Raw genomic sequence first — 22,380 nt, 5'->3', positions numbered from 1 at the left:
TAGGAACACAGGAGAGGGTTGGCATAGGGTCCCTGTCCATCCGCCCTAGCCAGCCCTAACACTATATTATTATAAAGGGCACATATTACGTAGGGCCCTGCTAAAGCTTTTGCATTGGGGACCAAGACATTCATGTTACACCTCTACTTGTGCATGGACAATATACAAGCAACTGTTTGGGGATTCCTCATGTATGCCCTAACAAGGATTATTTTAGGAAAGTCCTGGGGATCTTTGTTAGGCTCATGATGGTCTCTTAAAGATGAAGGAATAACATGAGACTCCTCCTTTTTGATGCCTTGATCACTTTCGATTGCAAGGGTCAATCACAGTTGTCCTTGTCATGTGATCACACAGGCCAAACCACAGTGCCCCCATGGTCGCAGCATGGAGATATATAGCACTGGTGGCTAAGTACTGACTCACAGCACTGTGTATTTACATCAGGGGATGCCAAAGGGTTACGTTTGTGACCTTAATAGTAATAGTGACTCCCTTAATGGCCCCAGTAGAAGTAGTGAATCTTTTAGTGGTCCCAGTAATAGTAGTGACCCCCATACCAGAGGCGTAACTTAAGGCTGCTGGGCCCCAGTGCAAAATCTGTAACTGGGCCCCCAACTATAACACGTCATTGATAACATTGGTTTGCAATATGGGGAAGAGAGACTTTATGGGCTCCTCGGCCCAGGTGCGACCGCACCCCCTATATGTACACCCTCTGCACCCCCTATATGTACACCCATGCCCCATATCATAGTGGCCCCAGTATTAATAGTGACTCCCACAGTGACCCCAGTAATAATGATGCCTCAGTTAGTGGCCACAGCTGTAATCATGATCCCCATATTGTCCCCAATAGTAATAGTATCCTCCAGCACCGCCGGACCAGAACTGTGAGCAAATGCGTGAATGGTTTGTGGGATTGTTGCCGGCCAGTTCACAGGTGGAAATGATTTTTTATTGCCCATTAATATGGCTAGTAAACATAAATACTAGCGGGGTAGGAACCCTAGCGCTGCCCCTCTGAGGTCCTGAAGAAGCAGCAGTCTCAGGTCGCCTCCTGGTGGGAGCTCCCATGGATTGGCTGACTCTTGTGTATGACGCCTAGAGGATTCTGACAGGGGTTTTATTTCATGACAAAATAGAAAAAGGTTCTGCTGTAGCAAGGCAATCATTTATTAATTTGTGAACATGAGTATATAGACCAGTGTTTCCCATCTCCAGTCCTCAGGGACCCCAGCAGGTCATGTTTTCTGGATTTCCTCAGTATTGCACAGGTGATATCATTATTGTCAGTGCTCAGACATTGCTACAGGGGTTCTCTCTATAGGATATCCTGAAAACCTGACCTGTTGGCTTCTGTGAGGACTGGAGCTGGGAAGCACTGATATAGAAGAATCCCAGATGAAGTATACACATGATATCAGTGGAGGGTCCACCACATACATCTAGTAATAAATTCAAATACTTCAGATATAGTAATTAGCATATTGCATACAATGACAGTAGGTTTTCAATTTCATTAGTTAATCATATAGAATTGCGTTAATTTTCCAAGGCCATGACGCCCCCTTTGATCTCCTTAGCTCCATTTGTCCAGCTAAAGATATTTCCAGATACAGAAAGATAACTATTAGAAATGGTATCGGTGTCAAGAACGTAATCCCACATATTGACATCAGACATTTCACCAACAAAACACTGGCTCGCCTCAAACCCACCAGCAAAAGTGTCCTGGTCCTGCCCAAGGATGACACTCATCTGAGGTACTATGGGGGATCTGCTTGTAGTAACTCTTCTAGGGTAACGCTTGCCATTGATCCACAGTTGGAGCAGTCCGGTCTCGGAGTCCCAAGCAACACAAGTCTGTTTCCAGTCTAGAACCTCAGGATCCACCTCAAAAATAAATTCTTCCTCATTTATGAAAACCTTACATAATTTTGGAGGCTGCAGATTAAAAAGGAAAGTGTTGTATTTTCCAGGCGTGGCCAAGGAAAAAAGAGAATGTAGTCGTTGGAGGTCACTATAGGAGCGCACACATACGGTAAGTTGTTTTAAAGCTTGTCCCACAGCTGGCTTCAGAATCACATGGTCAGTGACTGATTCCTTAGGGAAAAGGAGGATATTTTGGCCTAGACCAAAGGATAGAAAATAAAGTTGCAGTAATAATAATTACTAATAACAATAACAATCATTATGTCATAACCATCACATCTAGATTTGTAGTAAACCTTACCACCATTGATTGCATATATTACCCACTAGCCCACCTGGATTCTCTTCTCCACAATTAAAGAGTTTGTACCACAATTATAAGTTATTCCCTACCCATAGGATAAGTGATAACTTGCTGATCGGTGGAAGTCTCGCCACTGAGACATTTTAAGTGGAGAGAAATAAGAAAAATGCTTACCCTCATTACCTTGCTACTCTTAGCTGCAGGGGACATATCCCCCAACCCTGGCCCAACCCGTACTGCTCTCTACCAACATGCCCCTCCTGCTCCATTCAAATGCACCCTATGGAACTCCCAAATGCAACAAACTCCCAACTATCCATGACTTCTTCACCACTAAACACTTTAACCTGCTCACCCCCGTTGCATTGTCCTCACAGTCCTATGATGGCCTGCAGTTCTCCTACACCCCCAGATCGGACGACTGGCGTGGCAGAGGAATAGGCATTATCCTCTCGCTTAACTGTACCTTCCAGGTCATTCCCTCAGCTCCCACGCTTACCTTCCAGGGATTCGAAGTCCAAACCCTGGGACTCTTCCGCCCACTGCCCCTGCGTGTCGCAGTTATTTACCGCCCCCCAGGTCCCACCCGTCTGTTCCTAGACCACTTCACTGCCTGGCTCCCCCACTTCCTTTCCTGTGAAATCCCATCCCTCATCCTCGGCGATTTCAACATCCCTACTAACAACCCCAGCACCTCATCTGCCTCTCGGCTTTTAACGCTTACCTCCTTCCTCGGCCTATCACTAATCTCTGACTCCCCCACTCACAGAGATGGCAACACTCTCGATTTAATCTTCCTATGTCTCTGCTCTGCCTCTCACATTACTAACTCCCCCCTTTCCACGCTCAGATCACAACCTCCTCTCTTTCTCTATCAGGCCCCCTAGCATCCCCCCCCCCCGACCCTCCTATCCATCGCACCTCTAGGAACCTCCAGTCTGTCCGCACTAAACAGTTTGCCGAGACCATTCAGTCCTCTCTATCCCCTATCTCTCTCCTCCCCTGCCCTAACCTGGCAGCCGAACACTACCACACCACCCTCAGCCGTGCCCTGGATGAAGCGGCACCGCCCATGACCCAAGATATCAACCGCAGACCACGGCAATCTTGGCTCACCTCCCAAACACACTTCATCTTGCAGTGCCCTAGGCGCGCCGAGCGGCTGTGGAGAAAATTAAAGCTGCCCGCAGACTCTCTCCACTTCAAATTCATGCTTAAAACTTATAACCTACCCCTTCACCATGCCAAACAAGTTTATTTCACCTCCCTTGTCTCCTCACTACCCCACAACCCCAAAGACTCTTCGAGACCTTCAACTCCCTCCTCAGCCCCAAAGAACAGGCTCCCGAGATCGATCTGACTGCTGGAGAACACGCTGCCTATTTCAAAGAAGAAAATCGGCAACATCCAAAAAGAAATCTCCAAAAACGGCAAGGAATGTTATAACATGGATCTAGAATGATGTAAGTGGAGATATATAGCGCCAGGATCACCATCGCTGTACTAGAGTGGCTCTGCTGTGGTTACTGTATTATGGCTGCACCCCCTTTCCAAGTACTCTATGGGTTACACAATGACTATCATAGCATATAGACTGACCTGTCAGTGCAAGACATCCAGACAGGAGAACAAGCAAGATGGGAAGGGTTTTCATTTTTCTGGAAAAAAAAATATTAAAATTAAATGTGTGTCTGGTGACTCCATACAATTTTTTTTGCTTTAATAATATTAAAGTACTATATATATAACTTAAAGGGGTTGTCCAGGGATGCTAAATACGTACACATACCTGCTGGGTTGGAGTTTTAAGTTCTGACCCGGTTCTGACACCAGGTCACATGGTACGGCCCCTCTCTTTTCTCGCCCACCACATCATCAAGGAGGCTGCCATCTGGCTTATCTTATGAACTGCAGTGTTTTCCCCCCAAATAAGCCCTAGCCTAATTTTTCTGTATTTTTGGAGAGGCTAAAAATATAAGACCTACCCCAAAAATAAACCAGAGCTGCATTACATAAAAAAGAATACATTACCTAGCAGGTTCGGTCCAGGTCCCTCCTGCTGCTTTCCAGAGCTCCAGCGCAGTTCCCGCAGTCCTAGGTCGCCGATACATGATCACTTCCTGGTTACGAGATTCGTAAAAATCCTGCCTCTGGGAAGTGATGGCTCTGTTTGGTTCTTCGAGTGCTGCTCAGCCAATCAATGTAGCACTTAATGAACCAATACAACGCCTGTGATTGGTTCATCAGGCGAGGCATTGATTGGCTGAACAGCACTCAAACAACCAATCAGAGCCATCGTGATGTTGAGGCGGGATTTATGAATTGGCTCAGCCAATTGATGGAGAGAAGGGTGCAAGGCAGCAGGACTGTGGATGCACACAGCCGGGGATGTCATGTGTGCCACAATGTATACAAGACCTGGTTGTCAAGAACTTATAAAAATAATTAGTCGGACTGCCCTTTACGCCTCTCGGTCTTTTCCAGGTTTTCACTCATGCTCATGTCCAGGGAACACAAACATGGTTGTAATTGGCCCAGCTAGCCAATAGCGGGAGTCCTGGTGCACGTGCACCATTTGCCCTGTACTTAAACAGCTCTGATCTCAGTAGTGCTAGTAGTTCTGTGCCTCATTCACCACTGTGAGGCATATAGTGGCACCAATACATAATATTTATGCAGGTAGAGAATCAGTGAAGACTAGATATGAGCGAACACACTGAACCGAGCTTGATGCTCGTTCGAGCATTAGGGTACTCGAGATGCTCGTTACTCGAGGCGAACACCACGCGGTACTCGAGTCAATTGCCTTCCCTGCATGTTTAGCGCCATTTTTTAGCCAAGGAAGGCATTACCACTTCCTCCTGTGACGTGTCAGCCCTATCCCACCCCCCAGCAGTGAGTGGCTGGCGAGATCAGGTGACCGCCAAGTACTTAAACTGGTCCCACCCGTGGCTCGCCTCAGATGCATGCTGGCAGAGGTTAGGAAAAGTCCTGCTGCTTATACAGGGACCGAGTTAGCGTAGGATCCTGTCTTCAAGAACCCCAACGGCCCTTCTTAGGGCTACTCTTCATAGTGTGCATTACTGTTGTGGCTGGCTGGGAGCAGTTGTACACCAATTTTTTTTTTTTTCCATCTCGGGCTGTGCAGGCTATTACATCTATAGCATTCTCAGTCTGCAGTGTATTATACAGAGTATAGGGAAAGTGCTGCTGCTGATATAGGGAAAGTGTTAGCAGAGGTCCTGTCTTCAAGAACCCCAACGGTCCTTCTTAGGGCTACATCTGACCGTATGCATTAAAGTTGTGGCCTGCTGGGAGTAGTAGTACATCAATTTTTGTATTATGCATCTAGGCCTGTTCCCAGCCTTTCAGTAATAGCGTTCTCAGCCTGCAGTGCCGTACAACCAGCTCTCACCGTGAAACTTCTCTCTAGCATCTCCTAACCTACTGCAAGCGACTTCAGTTATACCGGTCTCAGTCTGCAGTGCATTAGACAGAGGTCTCACCGCTAAACAGTACTGTAATATTTCCTGGGCCACTGCAAAGTATTTCAGCTCTGCCGCTGTGCAGAGCGTCTCACAATACCCTTTCCTTGGTGGGGTTGAGATAGCCGCAGTTACCTGCACTATCCACAGGCTTTAGAGTCTCCTCCCACTCCATACAGCCTCTATTATCTACAAGTCTCTGTGAGCGGTAAATTACCCCTAGGTATCAGCGCAAGACAGCGGGTTACTTTTTTCCTAGTCACAGCTTAGAGCCTCCGCTATCTACAAGTCTCTGTGTGCGGTGAATTAAGCCGCAGTTGTCAGTGCTGTACAGTGGGCTAATTTATTTGGGCCCTGTTCTATTCTTAATCCGCCATAATGAGGAGTAGGGGTAAGGGTCGATGCGGACGTCCAGGTGAGGGTGTGGGCACAGGCCGAGTTCCTGGTCGTGGTGACTCACAGCCAGCTGCTGCGGGATTAGGAGAGAGGCAAGTTTCTGGGGTCCCCAGCTTCATATCACAATTTACGGGTCCGCATGGCAGACCTTTATTACAAACAGAGCAGTGTGAGCAGGTCCTGTCGTGGATGGCAGAAAACGTGTCCAGCAATGTATCGACCACCCAGTCTTCTACGCAGTCCACTACTCCCGGCCTAGGGACTGCAATTTTGAATTCTCTGGCTGCTGCTCCTCCTTCCTCCCAGCCTCCTCACTCCATGAAAATGACATATTCCGAGCAGGCAGACTCCCAGGAACTGTTCTCGGGCCCCTGCCATGAGTGGGAAAAAATGGTTCCTCTCTCACCTGAGGAGTTTGTCGTGACCGATGCCCAACCTTTGGAAAGTTCCCGGAGTGCGAGTGATAAGCTGGGGACTTCCGGCAACTGTCTAAAGAGCTTTTTGTGGGTGAGGAAGATGATAAGACACAGTTGTCTGTCAGTGAGGTAGTAGTAAGGGCAGTCCGAGGGAGGAGCGCACAGAGGATTCGGAGGAAGAGCAGCTGGACAATGAATTGACTGACCCCACCTGGCTTGCTAAGCCTACTGAGGACAGGGCTTCAGAGGGGGAGGCAAATGCAGCAGCAGGACAGGTTGGAAGTGGCAGTGGAGTGGCCAGGGGTAGAGGCAGGGCAAGAGCAAAGAATCCCCCAACTCTTTCCCAAAGCACGCCCTCATGACAAGCCTCCGTGCATAGGGCTAGGTGTTCAAAGGTGTGGATGCTTTTTAGTGAGAGTACGGACGACTGAAGAACAGTGGTGTGCAACCTGTGTTGCACCAAGATCAGCCAGGGAACCACCACTACCAGCCTCCCCACCACCAGAATGCACAGGCATATGATGGCCAAGCACCCCACAAGGTGGGACAAAGGACATTCACCGCCTTCGTGTCACACCACTGCCTCTTCCCCTATGCCCCAGCCTGCCACACAGATCCAATCCCCCTCTCAGCCTGCACCTTGCTCTGTTACAAATTAAGCAACAGCGAGCTGTATCTTTACAAAATGTTTATGGGTTTCACTTTTCAGTGGTACTCTTGTACTCTTGGTACAGCAATTTTTCTGGCCCTCGTCTATACTGTTATCTAACTAATTTTTCCGGCCTTCACCTACACTCATGGTACACCAATGTTTCAGGGGTTCGCCTATACTCTTGCTACAGAAATGTTACTGGGGTCCGCCTATACTTTTGCTACACCAATGTTTCAGGAGTTCGCCTACACTCTTGCTACAGAAATGTTACAGGGGTCTGCCTATACTTCTGCTACAGGAATGTTACTGAGGTCCACCTATACTTTTACTACAGAAATGTTACTGGGGTCCGCCTATACTTTTACTACAGAAATGTTACTGGGGTCCGCCTATACTTTTACTACAGAAATGTTACTGGGGTCTGTCTATACTTCTGCTACAGGAATGTTACAGGGGTCTGCCTATACGTCTGCTACAGGAATGTTACTGGGGTCCGCCTATAATTTTACTACAGAAACGTTACTGGGGTCCGCCTATACTTTTGCTACAGAAATGTTACAGGGGTCTGCCTATACTGTGGGTGCACAAAGACTTTTCATCTTGGTGTTTTACCTATCTGGCACAAATACACTGACTGACTAGTGCAGAAATGTGGGCCGAGGCCGAGGTCCTTGGCGGGGTGAAACTCTGCCATGTTTGGGCACTCTGATTTCTTCCTGTGTAATACTATCTTTGTTCACCTTGCGGTGTTGAGCTATCTGACACCTACACAGAATGAATAGGTTATGGACACATTGATTTCCCATTGCTATGTAACTCGCGGCACCTTGTGTCACACAAGGTGGAGGCTGGGACTGAGCCTGACCCAGGGCCCGCTCACATACTTCCCACACAGACTATTGCGGGTTCTACCTCGGTCATGGTTTCTTGGCTTTGTTATGCCACCTCCCCCTCTTGCTTGGGGTCAGGGGATCAGCACTGGGCAACATGTATTTTCTCTCGTGGTACCACAGTTATCTGAGACACTGGTTTGGGCCAAACAAAAGGAGCGTTACTGCATTGATGAGACCTTCACGGCTGCACTAGCATCCGAGTCTGCTTTTTTGCCCACGATTACTGAGGGTGTGAGCCGAGGCCAAGGTCCTTGGCAGGGTGAAACTGCCTTGTTTGGGCGCTCTGATTTCTTTATGTGTAATACTTTCCTTGGGTTCTAGGGGCTCGTCTATGCTGTGGTGCACAAAGACTTCCCATTGCGTTGTTTAACCTGTCTGGCACAAACATACTGACTGACTAGGGCAGAAATGTAAGCAGAGGCTCTTAGCAGGGTGATACTCTGCCATGTTTGGGCTCTCTGATTTCTTCATGTGTAATACTATGCTTGAGTTCCTTGGGCTCGTTTATGCTGTGAGTGCACAAAGACTTCCCATTGCGGTGTTTTACCTGTATGGCGCAAATGCACTGACTGACTAGGGCAAAAATGTGGGCCGAGGTCCTTGGTGGGGTGAAACTCTGCCATGTTTGGGCGCTGTGATTTCTTTATGTGTAATACTTTCCTTGGGTTCCTTTGGCTCGCCTATGCTGTGGGTGCACAAAGACTTCGCATTGCGTTGTTTTACCGGTCTGGCACAAATACACTGACTGACTAGGGTGTAAATGTGGGCTGAGGTCCTTTGTGGGGTGATACTCTGCCATAGGCGAGCCCAAGGAATTCAAAGACTTCCCATTGCGGTGTTGAGCTATCTGACACCTACACAGAATGAATTGTGTGGGGACCCATGGATTTCCCATTGCCATGTAACTCGCGGCACCTTGGGTCACACAAGGTGGAGGCTGGGACCGAGCCTGACCAAGGGCCCGCTCACGTGCTTCCCACACAGAGTATTGCTGCATTGTGGAGAAGTGGAGAAGTGCTGGCACCTGAGTCCCCTTTATGCCCACGTTTGCTGCTCCTGACAATTTTGTGATGGAGGTTGCGCCGGATTGGAATGATGATCGTACGTCAGTTTATCATCAATTCTCAACAGCATTGTGGGCTATCGCCCACACTTTCAAAGAGGATCGCTGCCTAGCCCTGCCAACCCTCTGCAGTGTGTGCCTCCGGTTCCTCCTCATCCAGTACGCACTTATAAATAGACATGAGGGTGGTGTGGCTATGAAGTGAGCGTGTAGCATGAGGGCAGCTGAACGCTGCGCAGGGACACTTTTATGTGCACTGTGGACGCAGGGTTGTGCGGGGAGGGGGGGGGGGGGGGGGGTTGGACAGCAATGCCAGCATGTAACCCAGGAAAAGAGGCATCACCCGCAGGCAGTTATTATCCTTGGTTGTAGGTAGTGTGGTGCTTGGCCTAGATGTGCCAGCGCGTGCGCCTTGCTTGTTAATATACCGCTGTGTGGGTCCTGTCAATCCATGCTATCTAACAAGACTGTACGCTGTTTACTGTGTATATTTTGGGGCTCAAAGCGTATGCCATATACCCCTGTGTGCGTCCTGTCAATTCACAGTATCTAACCAGACTGTACGCTGTTTACTGTGTATATTTTGGGCTTAAAGCGTATGCTATATACCCCTGTGTGCGTCCTGTCAATTCACAGTATCTAAAAAGACTATACGCTGTTTACATTTTTTTTTTTTGGGGGGGGGGGGGGGGGTTAAGCATACACTATATACCCCTGTGTGGGTCTTGTCAATCCCCGCTATCTAACAAGACTGTACGCAGTTTACATTTTTGGGAAGGGCTCAAAGTGTACGCTACATACCCCTGTGTGGCTCCTGTCAATCCACGCTATCTAACAAGACTATACGCTGTTTACGGTGCATATTTTGGGCTTGAAGCATACGCCCAATTAACCCCTGTGTGTGTCCTGTCAATCCAAAGTATCTAACAAAACTATACACTGTTTACATTTTGGGGGGGGGGGGGAGGCTCAAAGCGTACGCTATATACCCCTGTGTGGGTCCTGTCAATCCACGCTATTAAACAAGACTATATGCTGTTTGCTGTGTATATTTTGGGGCTCAAAGAGTATGTCATATACCCCTGTGTGCGTTCTGTCAATTAACAGTATCTAACAAGACTATGCGCTGTTTACATTTTTTTTTGGGGGGGGGGGGGGGCGGGGGGGTCAAAGCGTACGCTATATACCCCTGTGTCGATCCTGTCAATCAACGCTATCTAACAAGACTGCATGCTGTTTAGAGTGCATATTTTGGGCTTGAAGCGTACGCCCAATTAACCCCTGGGCGTGTCCAGTCAATCCACAGATTCTAATAAGACTATACGCTGTTCACTGTGTATATTTTGGGGCTGAAAACGTACGTCATATACCCCTGTGTGCATCCTGTCAATTCACAGTATCTATCAAGACTATACGCTGTTTACATTTTTGGGGGGGGTCAAAGCGTACGCTATATACCCCTGTGTCGGTCCTGTCAATCAACGCTATCTAACAAGACTATATGCTCTTTATTGTGTATATTTTGGGGCTCAAAGCATATGCTATATACCCCTGTGTGTCTCCTGTCAATCCACAGTATCTAACAACACTATACGCAATTTACAGTGTCTATTTTGGGCTATAAGCATACGCAAAATACCTCACAGTTTGCGTAGCATTTTGACCAAGTGCATTATACAACATGATGATGACTAGAGGTAAGGGTCGAGGAAGTGGACGTGGGCATTTGAATGAGGGTGTGGGCAAAGGCCAAGGTCATAGGCGGGGTAAAACAGTGCCTGCTGCTGAGGGATTAGTAGATCGCAGCATATCTACGCTCCATCTCACTTTTTGCAGGTCCGCGTGGTAGACCATTATGAAAAGCACAACAGTGCCATCAGGTGATGACATGGATAGCGGATAATGCGGCCAGTAATTTATCCAACACCCAGTCTTCCACGCAGTCCACTCACACTAGCCAAGGGACAGCACCTCTGAATCCTCATGCTGATCCTCCTTCCTCCCAGCCTGGTCATTCCAGGAAAAGGAGAGATTCAGAACAGTTATACTCCCAGGAAGTGTTCTCGGGTCTCTTCCCTGAGTCAGAAAAAAACGGTTCATCAGCCACCTGGGGAATTTGTTGTGACCATTTCACAATCACAGGTTGATGAGGTTGGGGGCTTCCAAGTAGTGTGTCAAGAGGTATTTGTGGATGATGATGAGACACAGTTGTCTGTCAGTGAGGTTGTTGTTAGGGAAGTAAGTCTGAGGGAGGAGCAGACTGAGGATTCAGAGGAAGAGCTGGTGGATGATGAGGTACCTGACCCGACCTGGGATGGTAAGCCTACTGAAGACAGCGCTTCAGAGGGGAAGGCAAGTGCAGCACCAGGCCTTTGCAGTTTTATGGCACCCCAGCCAGACTGTGTCACCACTCCTCAGTCTAGGCTGAGTAGGATGGAACAGTGTAAAAAGATGGTGAGGGAGTACGTAGCCAACCGTACCGACATCGTTCGTGATCCCTCTGCTCCATACAACTATTGGGTGTCAAAGCTGGACAGGTGGCACGAACTTGCACTGTACGCCTTGGAAGTGCTGGCCTGCCCTGACACTAGCGTGTTATCAGAGAGGGTGTTTAGTGCTGCTGGGGGGGATTATCATGGATAAGCGTACCCACCTGTCAACTGACAGCGCTGACAGGCTTACACTTATTAAGATGAACAAAGCCTGGATTTCCCCAGACTTATTTGTTCCACGGGTGGAAAGCAGCTTAGCATAAAGTATCTTTAAGCTGGAACTGGAGAACCATGCACCCTCTATCACCCCAAAAAGGCTAGAAGTAGCTTGGGCTACCCTTCTCTGATCTTCCTCTTCCTTCTCCTAAACCTGCATGTCAACAGGCTGAACAGCCAATTCTTCAGGGGCCAAAAGACTCTGTAAAAGCTTTTTTTTTCAAAGAGCTGCCTCCAGGCTCTGTCAAAACAATTTTTTTCTGATGGCCGTCTCCAGGTTCTCTCCCCCCCAATTTTGAAGAAGTTCACCACTAGAGTTCAGCAAATGTGCTGGTTCCAGCTTCATACGCACACAGAGTCCACAAATGTATCCCAGCGCACAGCGTACAGCTATCCTGGTTTGGACACTCTAATGTCTTCATAGTACATGTTGTCTTTCCCTTGGGCACTGGTTAACAAGCTGCTTGGAGAGAGGCAGCGGCTGGGATAGGCAGTAGCTTGCCTGTTGGTAGACCACCACCTGGATCCCATTAAGCAAGTACGAGCTGTATGTTAACCCCTTAGTGACCAAGCCTGTTTGCGCCTTAATGACCAGGCCAAATTTTGCAAATCTGACATGTGTCACTTTAACATGGAAAAACACCAGAAAGGTTTTGCATATCCAAGCGATTCTGACATTGTTTTTTCGCCACATGTTGTACTTCATTTAGGCGGAAAAAATTGACCAATAGAATTTGTGTTTATTTATTAAAAGCGCCAAAATAGGGAAAATTTTGAAAAAATCGTCATTTTTTCACATTTCCAACTGCAATATCTCAAAAATGTGCAAACATAATATAGAAATTTTTGCTAAGATATATATTTCCATCAGTTTACTTTATTTTGGGTGCACATTGGAAAAACTTTTGGTTTTTTTTAACCATTTAGGAGACGTACAAATTTAACATTACTTTTCAGCATTTTGAGGAACACTTTGTTTTCCTACACCAAGCCAAGATTGGAAAGGCTCATAGGAGTCAAAATGATAGATACCCCCACAAGTGACCCCATTTTAAAAACTACACCCCTTAACGTATTCACTGAGGGGTGCCATGAGTATTTTAACCCCACAGTTTTTTTTCAGGAGTCAATGCAATTTAGAAGAGAAAAACTAAAATTTCATATTTTTGCAAATATGTCATTTTAAAGACAGGACTTTTTTCTATAGTACACATGAAAATTAGGATTTGCACCCCAGAATGGATACCCCTGTTTGTCCCGTGCTCAGAAACATACCCATTGTGGCCCTAGTATTACGTCTGTATGCACAATGGGGCCCAAAATGAAAGGAGCAATCGGTGACTTTTCGAAAAGAAATTTTGCTTGAAGTAGATTTAGTCCCCATTGCCCACTCGTAGAGCATTTGAGTGACCAAAACGATGGAGAACCCCCACAAATGACACTATTTTGAAAACTAGACCCCTTAACGAATTTATCTAGGGGTACAATGTCTTTTTTGACTTCACGGTTTTTGAATGAATCTAAGCCAAGCAGAAGGAAAAAATTCCGATTTTCATTTTTTTGGTAATTTTGTCATTTTAAAAGCAGTTTTTTTTTGTACAGCACATATATGAATGAAGACTTGCACCCCAAAATGGATACCCCTGTTTGTCCTGTTTTCAGAAATATACCCATTGTGGCCCTAATCTTACGTCTGTATGCACAATGGGGCCCAAAATGAAAAGAGCAACCGGTGACTTTTGGAACAGAAATTTTGCTTGGAGGAGATTTAGGCCCTATTGTATGCTTGTAGAGCCATTGAGTGACCAAAACGATGGAAAACCCCCACAAGTGACCCCATTTTGAAAACTAGACCCCTTAACGAATTTATCTAGGGGTACGATGTCTTTCTTGACTTCACGGTTTTTGAATAAATCTAAGCCAAGCAGAAGGAAAAAATTTCGATTTTCATTTTTTTGGTAATTCTGTCATTTTAAAAGCGTTTTCTTTGTACAGCACATATATGAATAAAGACTTGCACCCCAAAATGCATACCCCTGTTTGTCCTGTTTTCAGAAATATACCCATTGTGGCCCTAATCTTATGTCTGAATGCACAATGGGGCCCAAAATGAAAAGAGCAACCGGTGACTTTTCGAACAGAAAATTTTCTTGAATGAGATTTAGGCCCTATTGTACACTTGTAGAGCCCTTGAGTGACCAAAACGATGGAGAACGCCCACAAGTGACCCCATTTTGAAAACTAGACCCCTTAACGAATTTATCTAGGGGTACAATGTCTTTTTTGACTTCATGGTTTTTGTATGAATCTAAGCCAAGCAGAAGAAAAAAATTACGATTTTCATTTTTTTGGTAATTCTGTCATTTTAAAAGCGAATTTTTTTTTGTACAGCACATATATGAATAAAGACCTGCACCCCAAAATGGATACCACTGTTTGTCCTTTGCTCAGAAACATACCCATTGTAGCCCCAATTTTCTTAGAGGGCGCATGGCTAGGCCTATAGTGTATGGAGCACCCGTTTGATTTTAGGGCGCAACTGAATAATTTACAGGGCCCATTGCACACTAGTAGAGATAGTAAACTGCCAAAATAATAAAATGCCCCTCACTAGTGACCCAATTTTGACATCAAGACCCCTTAGTTAATTTATCTAGGGGTGTACTGGGCATTCTGACGCTACATTTTTATTTTTTAAAATAATTATAATGTGAGTGAAATATAAATGTGATTTCATTTTTTTCACCAAATTTGACACTTTTAGGACCGTTTTTTTTGTTTCAAGCAGGAAAAACTGGGGAGACGGACTAATAATAAAAGTAAAACTGATTCCCTAAAAAGACCCCCACCCCACCCACACACCCTTTTGGCGTTTTTTATATGTGAAATAAAATTAATAATGTAAAACTGTATGGTAAATTTCAAAGCAGGGGTAATTACAAAGGCCAGGGTGGGATGGGCACGTGGGACAATAAAAACGCGTATCTCTCCTCCTCCCTTGCTTAGTGCAGACGCGACACTTTTTTTGGGGGTATTTTTTGCTCGCAGTCTCGGGGATGGGATTCATAAAATGACGCTCCGTTAGCCTCCGCACCTCCTCCGATTGCAATGCGTTTTGTGGTGCGGTGGTCCCAAATAAAAGATTTTCTACGAGCTCCTCCTGAAATTGGAGGAAGCTCAGCGTGCCCCCAGACGATTTATAAATCACGTGAGCGTTATATGTAGCCATCTGTATAAGGTAGATGGCTACCTTCTTGTACCACGCTCGCGTTTTACGTTTTACAAGGTAGGGCTGTATAGCTTGGTCTGACAGATCGACGCCCCCCATCAATTTATTATAATCTGTGACGCAGACCGGTTTAATTTTCTCCGCTGCAGCCCCCCTCTCCCTAACTGTAACGGAGGTGTCTGCATGCACAGTGGACAGCATAAAAACGTCCTTTCTGTCACGCCATTTAACTGCCAGCAAGGGGTCATAGGCCAGTGCGTAAGACGCGCCTTTGTCGACACGCCTGGAAACAAGGGGCTGTGGGAATCCTACCCTATTTTTACGGATAGTTCCGCAGGCCCCTGTACCTGCGGCGTGTAACGCTTTAAAAAGGGGGACGCTCGTATAATAGTTGTCAGTATATACGTGGTACCCCTTATTTAAAAAAGGGCCCACGAGCTCCCACACAATTTTCCCGTTGATGCCAATGTCTTCAGGGCAGTTGGGGGGGTTTAATTGGCGATCCCTGCCCTCGTAAATAAAAAAGTCGCAAGTATAACCTGTGGCGCTCTCACAGATTTTGTACAGCTTGACGCCGTATCTTGCGCGCTTTGAGGGAATAAACTGGCGGAAAGATAAACGCCCTTTGAAACTCATCAGAGATTCATCCACCGCCAGATTTTTTTTGGGGGTATAAATGTTTTTAAAGGCGTCCCTTAATAGCGATATAAGGGGCCTTAATTTGCCCAGTCTATCGTATGCTGGGTCACTTCTTGGGGGGATTTGCGTATTATTCGCAAAATGAAGAAAACGCAGAATGTTTTCGTATCTGCGTCGGGGCATTATCGACGCAAATACGGGCGTCGCGTGAATGGCGCTCGTGGACCAATAGGACCGTATTGATGACTTTTTTACGAGTCCCATTAGTAAAATAAGTCCCAAAAATTTTTTTAGCTCAGGGACATCTACGGCAGTCCACATCACGGAATAAACCGACGTGGGGTGCGCAGTCACGTATTGTCCAGCGTATATATTTGTCTGCTGGACAATTAACTGCAGCACATCGTCAGTAATGAATAAATTTAAAAAATGATACGGGGTGAAATTTGCGACGTCCAGATTAACGCCTGGAGCCGCTAAAAATTCTGGGATGCGGGGCGCAAACAAACTTGCGGCACTCCACACAGTGGCGGGCGCCGCATAACTTGGCCCCGCTGCCCCAGCGACTTCCTCTACCTCCATAGCGCTGGAGGCAGAGTTGTCACTCTCAAAAAAAACCTCCTCCTCCTCCGACTCGCTGGTAGCATCGCTACCGGAGCTTGAAGCGATGAGCAGCGCGTACGCTTGCTCGGTGGTGTAGCGCCTACGCTCCATTTTATTAAAAAATTTTTTAATGGGGGTAAAAAAAAAAAAATAGCCCCCAAAAAAGTGGACAGGGATAAAATAGGGTAATTGGGGTATAAGGGAAGGTGAAGGCGGGTTATAACGGGGTTTTTTTTTCTTTTTTTAACTCTCTATATGGCACACGATTTTTCTCAGCTATCTCTCTCCTGTCACAAATCACTCTCAGTGACAGGGGAGAGATACCAGGACTAACTGTGTGCCATATTTATTAAACAAAAGACATGGGTGGCTGTGATAGGTTTATCACAGCCACCCATGTCAGCAGGGACCAATTACTTTGGTCCCTGCAAGTAACTATGCCTAAGGCAACTTCTGCCTTAGGCTCTACTGCGCATGAGCAGTAGAGGGTAATGCCCTGTGCTTTGGGGGGGCTTTTGGGGACCTTGGGGGAGCATTTTCATCTTCCCCCATGGATCGGATCCATGAGGGGAGATGAAACTACAACTTTTTTCAACTTTTTTTTGATCGCCGGTATCCGTTGGATACCGGCGATCGCGTGCTCGGGAACCGCACTCCGCGGTCCCCGGTGACATCTCCTGTCTCCCGGCTACTGAAGGTAGCCGGGAGACAGGGGATTTTAAAATTTCGCGGCGCTTCGGCGCTTCTGCGCATGCGCCGCCATTTCCCCCTCGGCGCGCATGCGCAGAAGCCCGTGGCGGCTCCAGATCACCGGAGACATCGTGGAGGATGGAGGTGAGTATTTTCAGCTGCCCTCATGGATCCGATCCATGATGGCAGCTGAAACATTTACTTTTTTTTTACTTTTTTTTACTTTTTCGCGATCGCCATTATCCATTGGATAATGGCGATCGCGGTACCGGGGACCGCTCACCGCAGTCCCCGCTGACATCTCCTGCCTCCCGGGTACCTACAGGAGCCGGGAGCCAGGAGATTTTAAATTTCCCGCGCCGCCGGGCCTTCTGCGCATGCGGCTGACGTAATGCCGCCTGGCGCGCATGCGCAGAAGGACGGCTGCGGGGCCCGGAGCATCGGGACAGCGGGGAGCCGTGCGGTGGACCTCGGTAAGTAGTTTCAGCTGCTCCGATGGATCCGATCCATCAGAGCAGCTGAATATGTCACTTTTTTTGCAGTTTTGTTTACTTTTTTGCGATCGGCGCTATACATTGCATAGCGCCGATCGCAATGCCGGGGGGGGCTCCGAACAGCCCGGGATGACAGCTCCATGCTGTCAGCTACCTGCGGACACCGACAGCATGGAGCTGTCACGTCCACAGCCCGAGGGGCACTATTCTCTGCAGGAAGCATGTTTTTACGTCCTCAGAGAATAGAGCCCACTTCGGGAGGACGTAAAAACACTATGGGCTGGTCGTTAAGGGGTTAAAAAGATCTTTCAGGGGTTCACCTGCACTCTGGGTCAAAAAATCTTTCAGGGGTACACCCATCCTCTTGGTATACATATGTTTCAGAGGTTCGCCTATACTCTTGGTGCACAAATGTTTCAGAGTTTCGCCTATACTCTTGCTACACAAATGTTTCAGGGATTTGCCTATACTCTTGGCACACAAATGTTCAGGGGTTCGCCTATACACTTGGTACACAAATATTTCAGGGGTTCACCTATACTCGGTACACAAATATTTCAGGGGTTCGCCTATACTCTTGCTACATAAATCTTTCAGGGGTTTGTCCATACTCTTGCTACACAAATGTTTCAGGGGTTCGCCTATACTCTTGGCACACAAATGTTTCAGGGGTGTGCCTATACTCTTGGCACACAAATGTTCAGGGGTTCGCCTGTACTCTTGGTAAATAAATGTTTCAGGGGTCTGCCTATACACTTGGTACACAAATATTTCAGGGATTTACCTGCACTTTAGGTAAAAAAAAGTATTTTGTTTTAGAATGGGTTGCTGAATTGTGGAGATGTGCAGAAGTACTGGCATCTGCCGGCTGGGGTGCACTGGGATCAGAGTGGAGGCGCTGCTCCTGCCATTGTGTGGTGGCTGGTGCTTGTAGTTGCAGGTGCGGCTCCGATTGATTTTAATGGGAGCTGCGCTTGCGGTCATGGCCGCTGCATGGGGTCGTGGTGGTGTGTCCCGGGGGGCGCTTCCTGGCTGACGCTTTAAAGTTCACCTTTTGAGATCCTTGGATGTAAGGCTGTTTGTTTCACATTTGTAGAGTTGTATGTGATCTACCTTGAGCAAACAAGGGCTGTCTTACAAGGCATTGTGATTCTATCTTTCTTTAGTTGAGGACCCAATAAGGACCGTGACTGTAAACAAGTGCGAGTTCAGATCAGCAACAAAGGCACCTGAGTTTGGGGGTCTGAGTTCTAGATGATCATTAATCACCATTATGACTTTTTAGGTTCAGAGATTAGGTGAAATTATCAGAAAATGAGATTCCATATCTCCTCATGAACTTTCCACATTCAGTTTTATTGTACATGTTGGTTTTATTATCTTTACTGCATTTTTTTTATAGGATGTCATATTAATTATAAAGTTGTCCCATTATGTTTGAAGGAGTTGAATGATGGCTGTGGCCTAAATTTATTCCATGCCGCAATGTTCTAACTAGCCCAGAGCCTGTAAACTGCCTCTTGGACTACCTGACTGTACAAACGTAGGTGATGGATCCACTTTAAATGCACGTCTGCTGGTCTTGTTGCCTTTAGAAGGGTTGTCCCACTATGAGCTGTTTTGCTGGAGGGGGACGGCTCCATACGTTGCATGGTGGCTGGGGTTGATACTGCAGGCTTAGTGTACTTTTTTGCTTGGGCCAACTATTGGTTGAAAAGTTGCCCAAACGGACTGGTTTGACTAATGGTTGTCCCTTGTAAATGCAGGATATGATGGTACTAAGCGACTAATCGATCATTAGTCACTTTGTTTCCGCTTACTGGAAGCAACAAGTGAGTGAATACTCGCTCAGTGTGGACAGGCAGTCGTTCATCTTTGAGTGACTGCCAGTTCGCAGTGGTGGCAGAAAGAGTTCTGGAGCACTCCGCCTCCATTCAATGAACGACACTCCTGTGTGACAGCAAAGGAATGACAATTGTCCCATCTAAAAGTACCCCAAGTCCTATTAAAGTGAATGGTCTCTGCCTGCGGTGTCGATCTGGCCCACTGCACAGTGTTCTTGGCTGTCTGCTTCCTGCACGGGAGGCTGAAGTTGGAGAACCTCTATTAAAAAGTCTGCAACCTGTCCATCTCCGGCTGTGTAACTACAAGTTCCCAAAAGCCATAGCTGCATGCTGAGAGTTGTCTCAACTGCATGGAACTAGACCAGCGGTCTTGACCCTTTGGCTACCTAGCAGTCGGAGCATGCTGGGTTTTGTAGTTTACTAGTTGGAGACACCTGGCCTAGACTAACTAGTCAGCGTTTCCCTATTTAGTCTTCCAGGCAATTTAGTTAATTCTTACATAGTTATATGTTTCTGTATCATGTGATTTTTGTGTTCTAGAGCTAGGCTAAGTTTTATCAAATTTGGGTTCATGATTTCTGTCCTTGGTGCTGTCTTTGTTCTCTTATTAATCCATGTCTGATTGGAGACGTGACGTTCTGTGGAATGTTTTTTTTTTTTAGAGATGAGCGAGCACACTCATCCGAGCTTGATGCTCGTTCGAGTATTAGGGTACTCGAGATGCTCGTTACTCGAGACGAACACCACGCGGTACTCGAGTCAATTGCATTTCCTTCCCCGCATGCTTAGCGCCATTTTCTAGCCAATAAAAATGCCGGGAAGGCATTACCACTTCCTGCTGTGACGTGCCAGCCCTCTGCCCGCTAACAGCAGTGAGTGGCTCGGCCGATCAGGTGACCGCTGAATACTTAAACTGGTTCCGCCCGCGTCTCGCCTCAGACGCATGCTGGCATAGGTTAGGGAAAGTGCTGCTGCTTATACAGGGATAGTGTTAGCGTAGGATTCTGTCTTCAAGAACCCCAACGCTACTTCTTAGGGCTACTCCTTGTGGGATTTAAAAAAAATTTTTTCTTCTCTTTGCACGCTTCCTCAATCGGCAGAGGCGGTGTTGTGTGCCCGGCTGCATGGAGGGGGTGCCCGGGTCGGACAGCCGCCTGCCAACTACCGCAGGCGACAGGCAGAGTGGGGACTCAGGGACTCCGTGGCTCTGTCCCAAAGGGAGGCGGCAGAGGGGCAGCTGCAGTGCGTTGACTCCAGTGTGTGCATCCCCACTCCTTCTCAGTGCTTTGAGAAAATAGGTCAAAGATCGCCAGCTCTCCACCAGTACTCCCAGACAAAGGCAGGTTGGCATGAACGCCCGGGACAAGAGGAGAGGGACGCTCCTCTTTCGTGTGCCACTCGCGCCGGGGCAGCATCAATCTGTCGGATGTTGGGAGCCGGAAGGACCGGCCTACGGTGTCGCAGAGTTCCCATCGATGAAGTAAGCGAAGGGGTGCGCCTTACTCCATCTCGGATGGGGACAGCTGGACGCTGCGCTGGAAAAAAATTTCTGAACGCTGTGGACGCAGGTTTGTGGCTGCCTCCTGGGGGGGGGGGGGGGATTGGACAGCAATACCAGCATGTAACACAGGTGAAGAGGCAGTGGTGTCACCCGCAGGCGGTGATTGGCCTTCGTTCCACCTAGTGTGGTGCTTAGCTAAGATGTGCCAGCACGTATGCCTTGCTGATTATGGTCTGGCCCAACAAAATTTTTAGGGGGGTGACCACCAGGCTCTTGCCCATTATATGTCCAACCGGAGGTGAGCAGGCTTCACCTTCCAGTTCTTGGCCCGGGGTGGGAGAAGATATTGCATGCCCCTCTTCGTTTCCTCCAAGTGGCATTTAGCTTGCGCCTTTTCTCTAACCACCTCTAGCCTTTCTCATCCACACTTTCATAGTGTGAGGAATCTGCAGAGTTGGTCTCCTCCTCCCTCTGGATCCCCCTGTCCCCTTCATCTAACTTGCTTTCCCTGAAATGCGCTTCAAGAACAGGGGCCACCATTGACCCACCTGCCACGTGGGCTACTGCCAGCTCCCTGCTCTGTCTGCGTTTCTCATGATGCCTCTGCTGAGCAGCCATCTTTTGCCGGTTCTTCCCTGGCTCCTGAGCCCTGTCACATCTGCTGGTCCCCTCTCCCCGGAGGTCACATCACGACCCCCATCCGTGGGAGCTGAGACCACGTTGGCAAAGGAGCATGGACAGCGGCTAAATGGGTGACCAAGGTCACTACAGGGGTTACACCGGATCTCCCTACAGGAGGCAACAAGATGACCCAGACCCCCACACAGAGCGCCCTTTACAGTCTTACAAGTGGCGCTCAAGTGTGAGGGGTCACCGCACCTGTGGCAGAGCTTTGGCTGTCCCTGGTAAAAGACCAGGATACGATTCCTACCGAGGAAGGCTGCGGATGGTATGTAAGCCACTGAGTTCCCTGAATGCTTCAGCTTGACCATAAACGTCCAGGCCCAGGACCATATGCCGTGCTCATCCCTGTTCTTCCTGGGCATGTCTGTCACTTCACCATACCGACTGAGCCACATCATAATGTCATAGCAAGAAAGGGACTTGTTACGAGTCAAAATGGTCACCTTCTTGGTCTCATTCTGGCGAGACACCACCTGGATGCCAAAGTCTCGCCAGCTGGGCTCATTTTTCATCAGCTCATAGTTTCCCCAGAAGATCTCTAGACCCTCTGGGCAAACGAAACTGATGTCAAACTCAGACATGCCATAGGGATGGATCAGGGCAAAGATGCTAACCGCCCTGAAGCCCATCTTCAGTAGAAGCTCCACTACCTTCCCCCTAGGGGGACATGCATCATTGCCTCTCCAGCGAAGATGGACCACATTCCTATGAGCTACGTTCTGCCTGGGTGTCAGTAGGGACTATACGGTTTCTCTCCCTTTACTCTCGGAAGGCCCCTAAGCCATGTCTCTCTATCCAGAGAGATAGGTGGACCTCTCTTCCTCCAACTGTAATTGAACTCTCC

At 47.7% G+C, this 22,380-nt stretch overlaps 1 protein-coding gene across 1 annotated transcript; it reads right to left on the bottom strand.

The window, feature by feature from the left end:
- Window positions 1–1,180: 1,180 nt before the first annotated feature.
- Window positions 1,181–22,165, bottom strand: LOC136571860 (jeltraxin-like). The gene is made up of 2 exons (XM_066572480.1): window positions 21,784–22,165; window positions 1,181–2,132 (listed from the first exon to the last, which is right to left on the bottom strand). Exons 1-2 carry the CDS (start codon window positions 22,163–22,165, stop codon window positions 1,546–1,548), a joined length of 969 nt encoding a protein of 322 aa, XP_066428577.1. The 3' UTR covers window positions 1,181–1,545.
- Window positions 22,166–22,380: the final 215 nt, after the last annotated feature.

Source organism: Eleutherodactylus coqui, chromosome 6 (assembly GCF_035609145.1).
Source record: "Eleutherodactylus coqui strain aEleCoq1 chromosome 6, aEleCoq1.hap1, whole genome shotgun sequence".
Taxonomy (NCBI): Eukaryota; Metazoa; Chordata; class Amphibia; order Anura; family Eleutherodactylidae; genus Eleutherodactylus; species Eleutherodactylus coqui.
The sequence above is the reverse complement of the archived record's forward strand: the minus strand, read 5'-3'. Positions and strand labels throughout refer to the sequence as shown.

What these genes read in the sequence shown, in the direction of transcription:
- LOC136571860 (XM_066572480.1), bottom strand. Translation starts at nt 22,165, where the DNA reads ATGGGCTTCAGGGCGGTTAGCATCTTTGCCCTGATCCATCCCTATGGC. An exon ending in ACCATCCGCAGCCTTCCTCG is followed by an intron (nt 2,133 to 21,783) that starts GTAGGAATCGTA and finishes CCTTTGGTCTAG; the next exon opens with GCCAAAATATCCTCCTTTTC.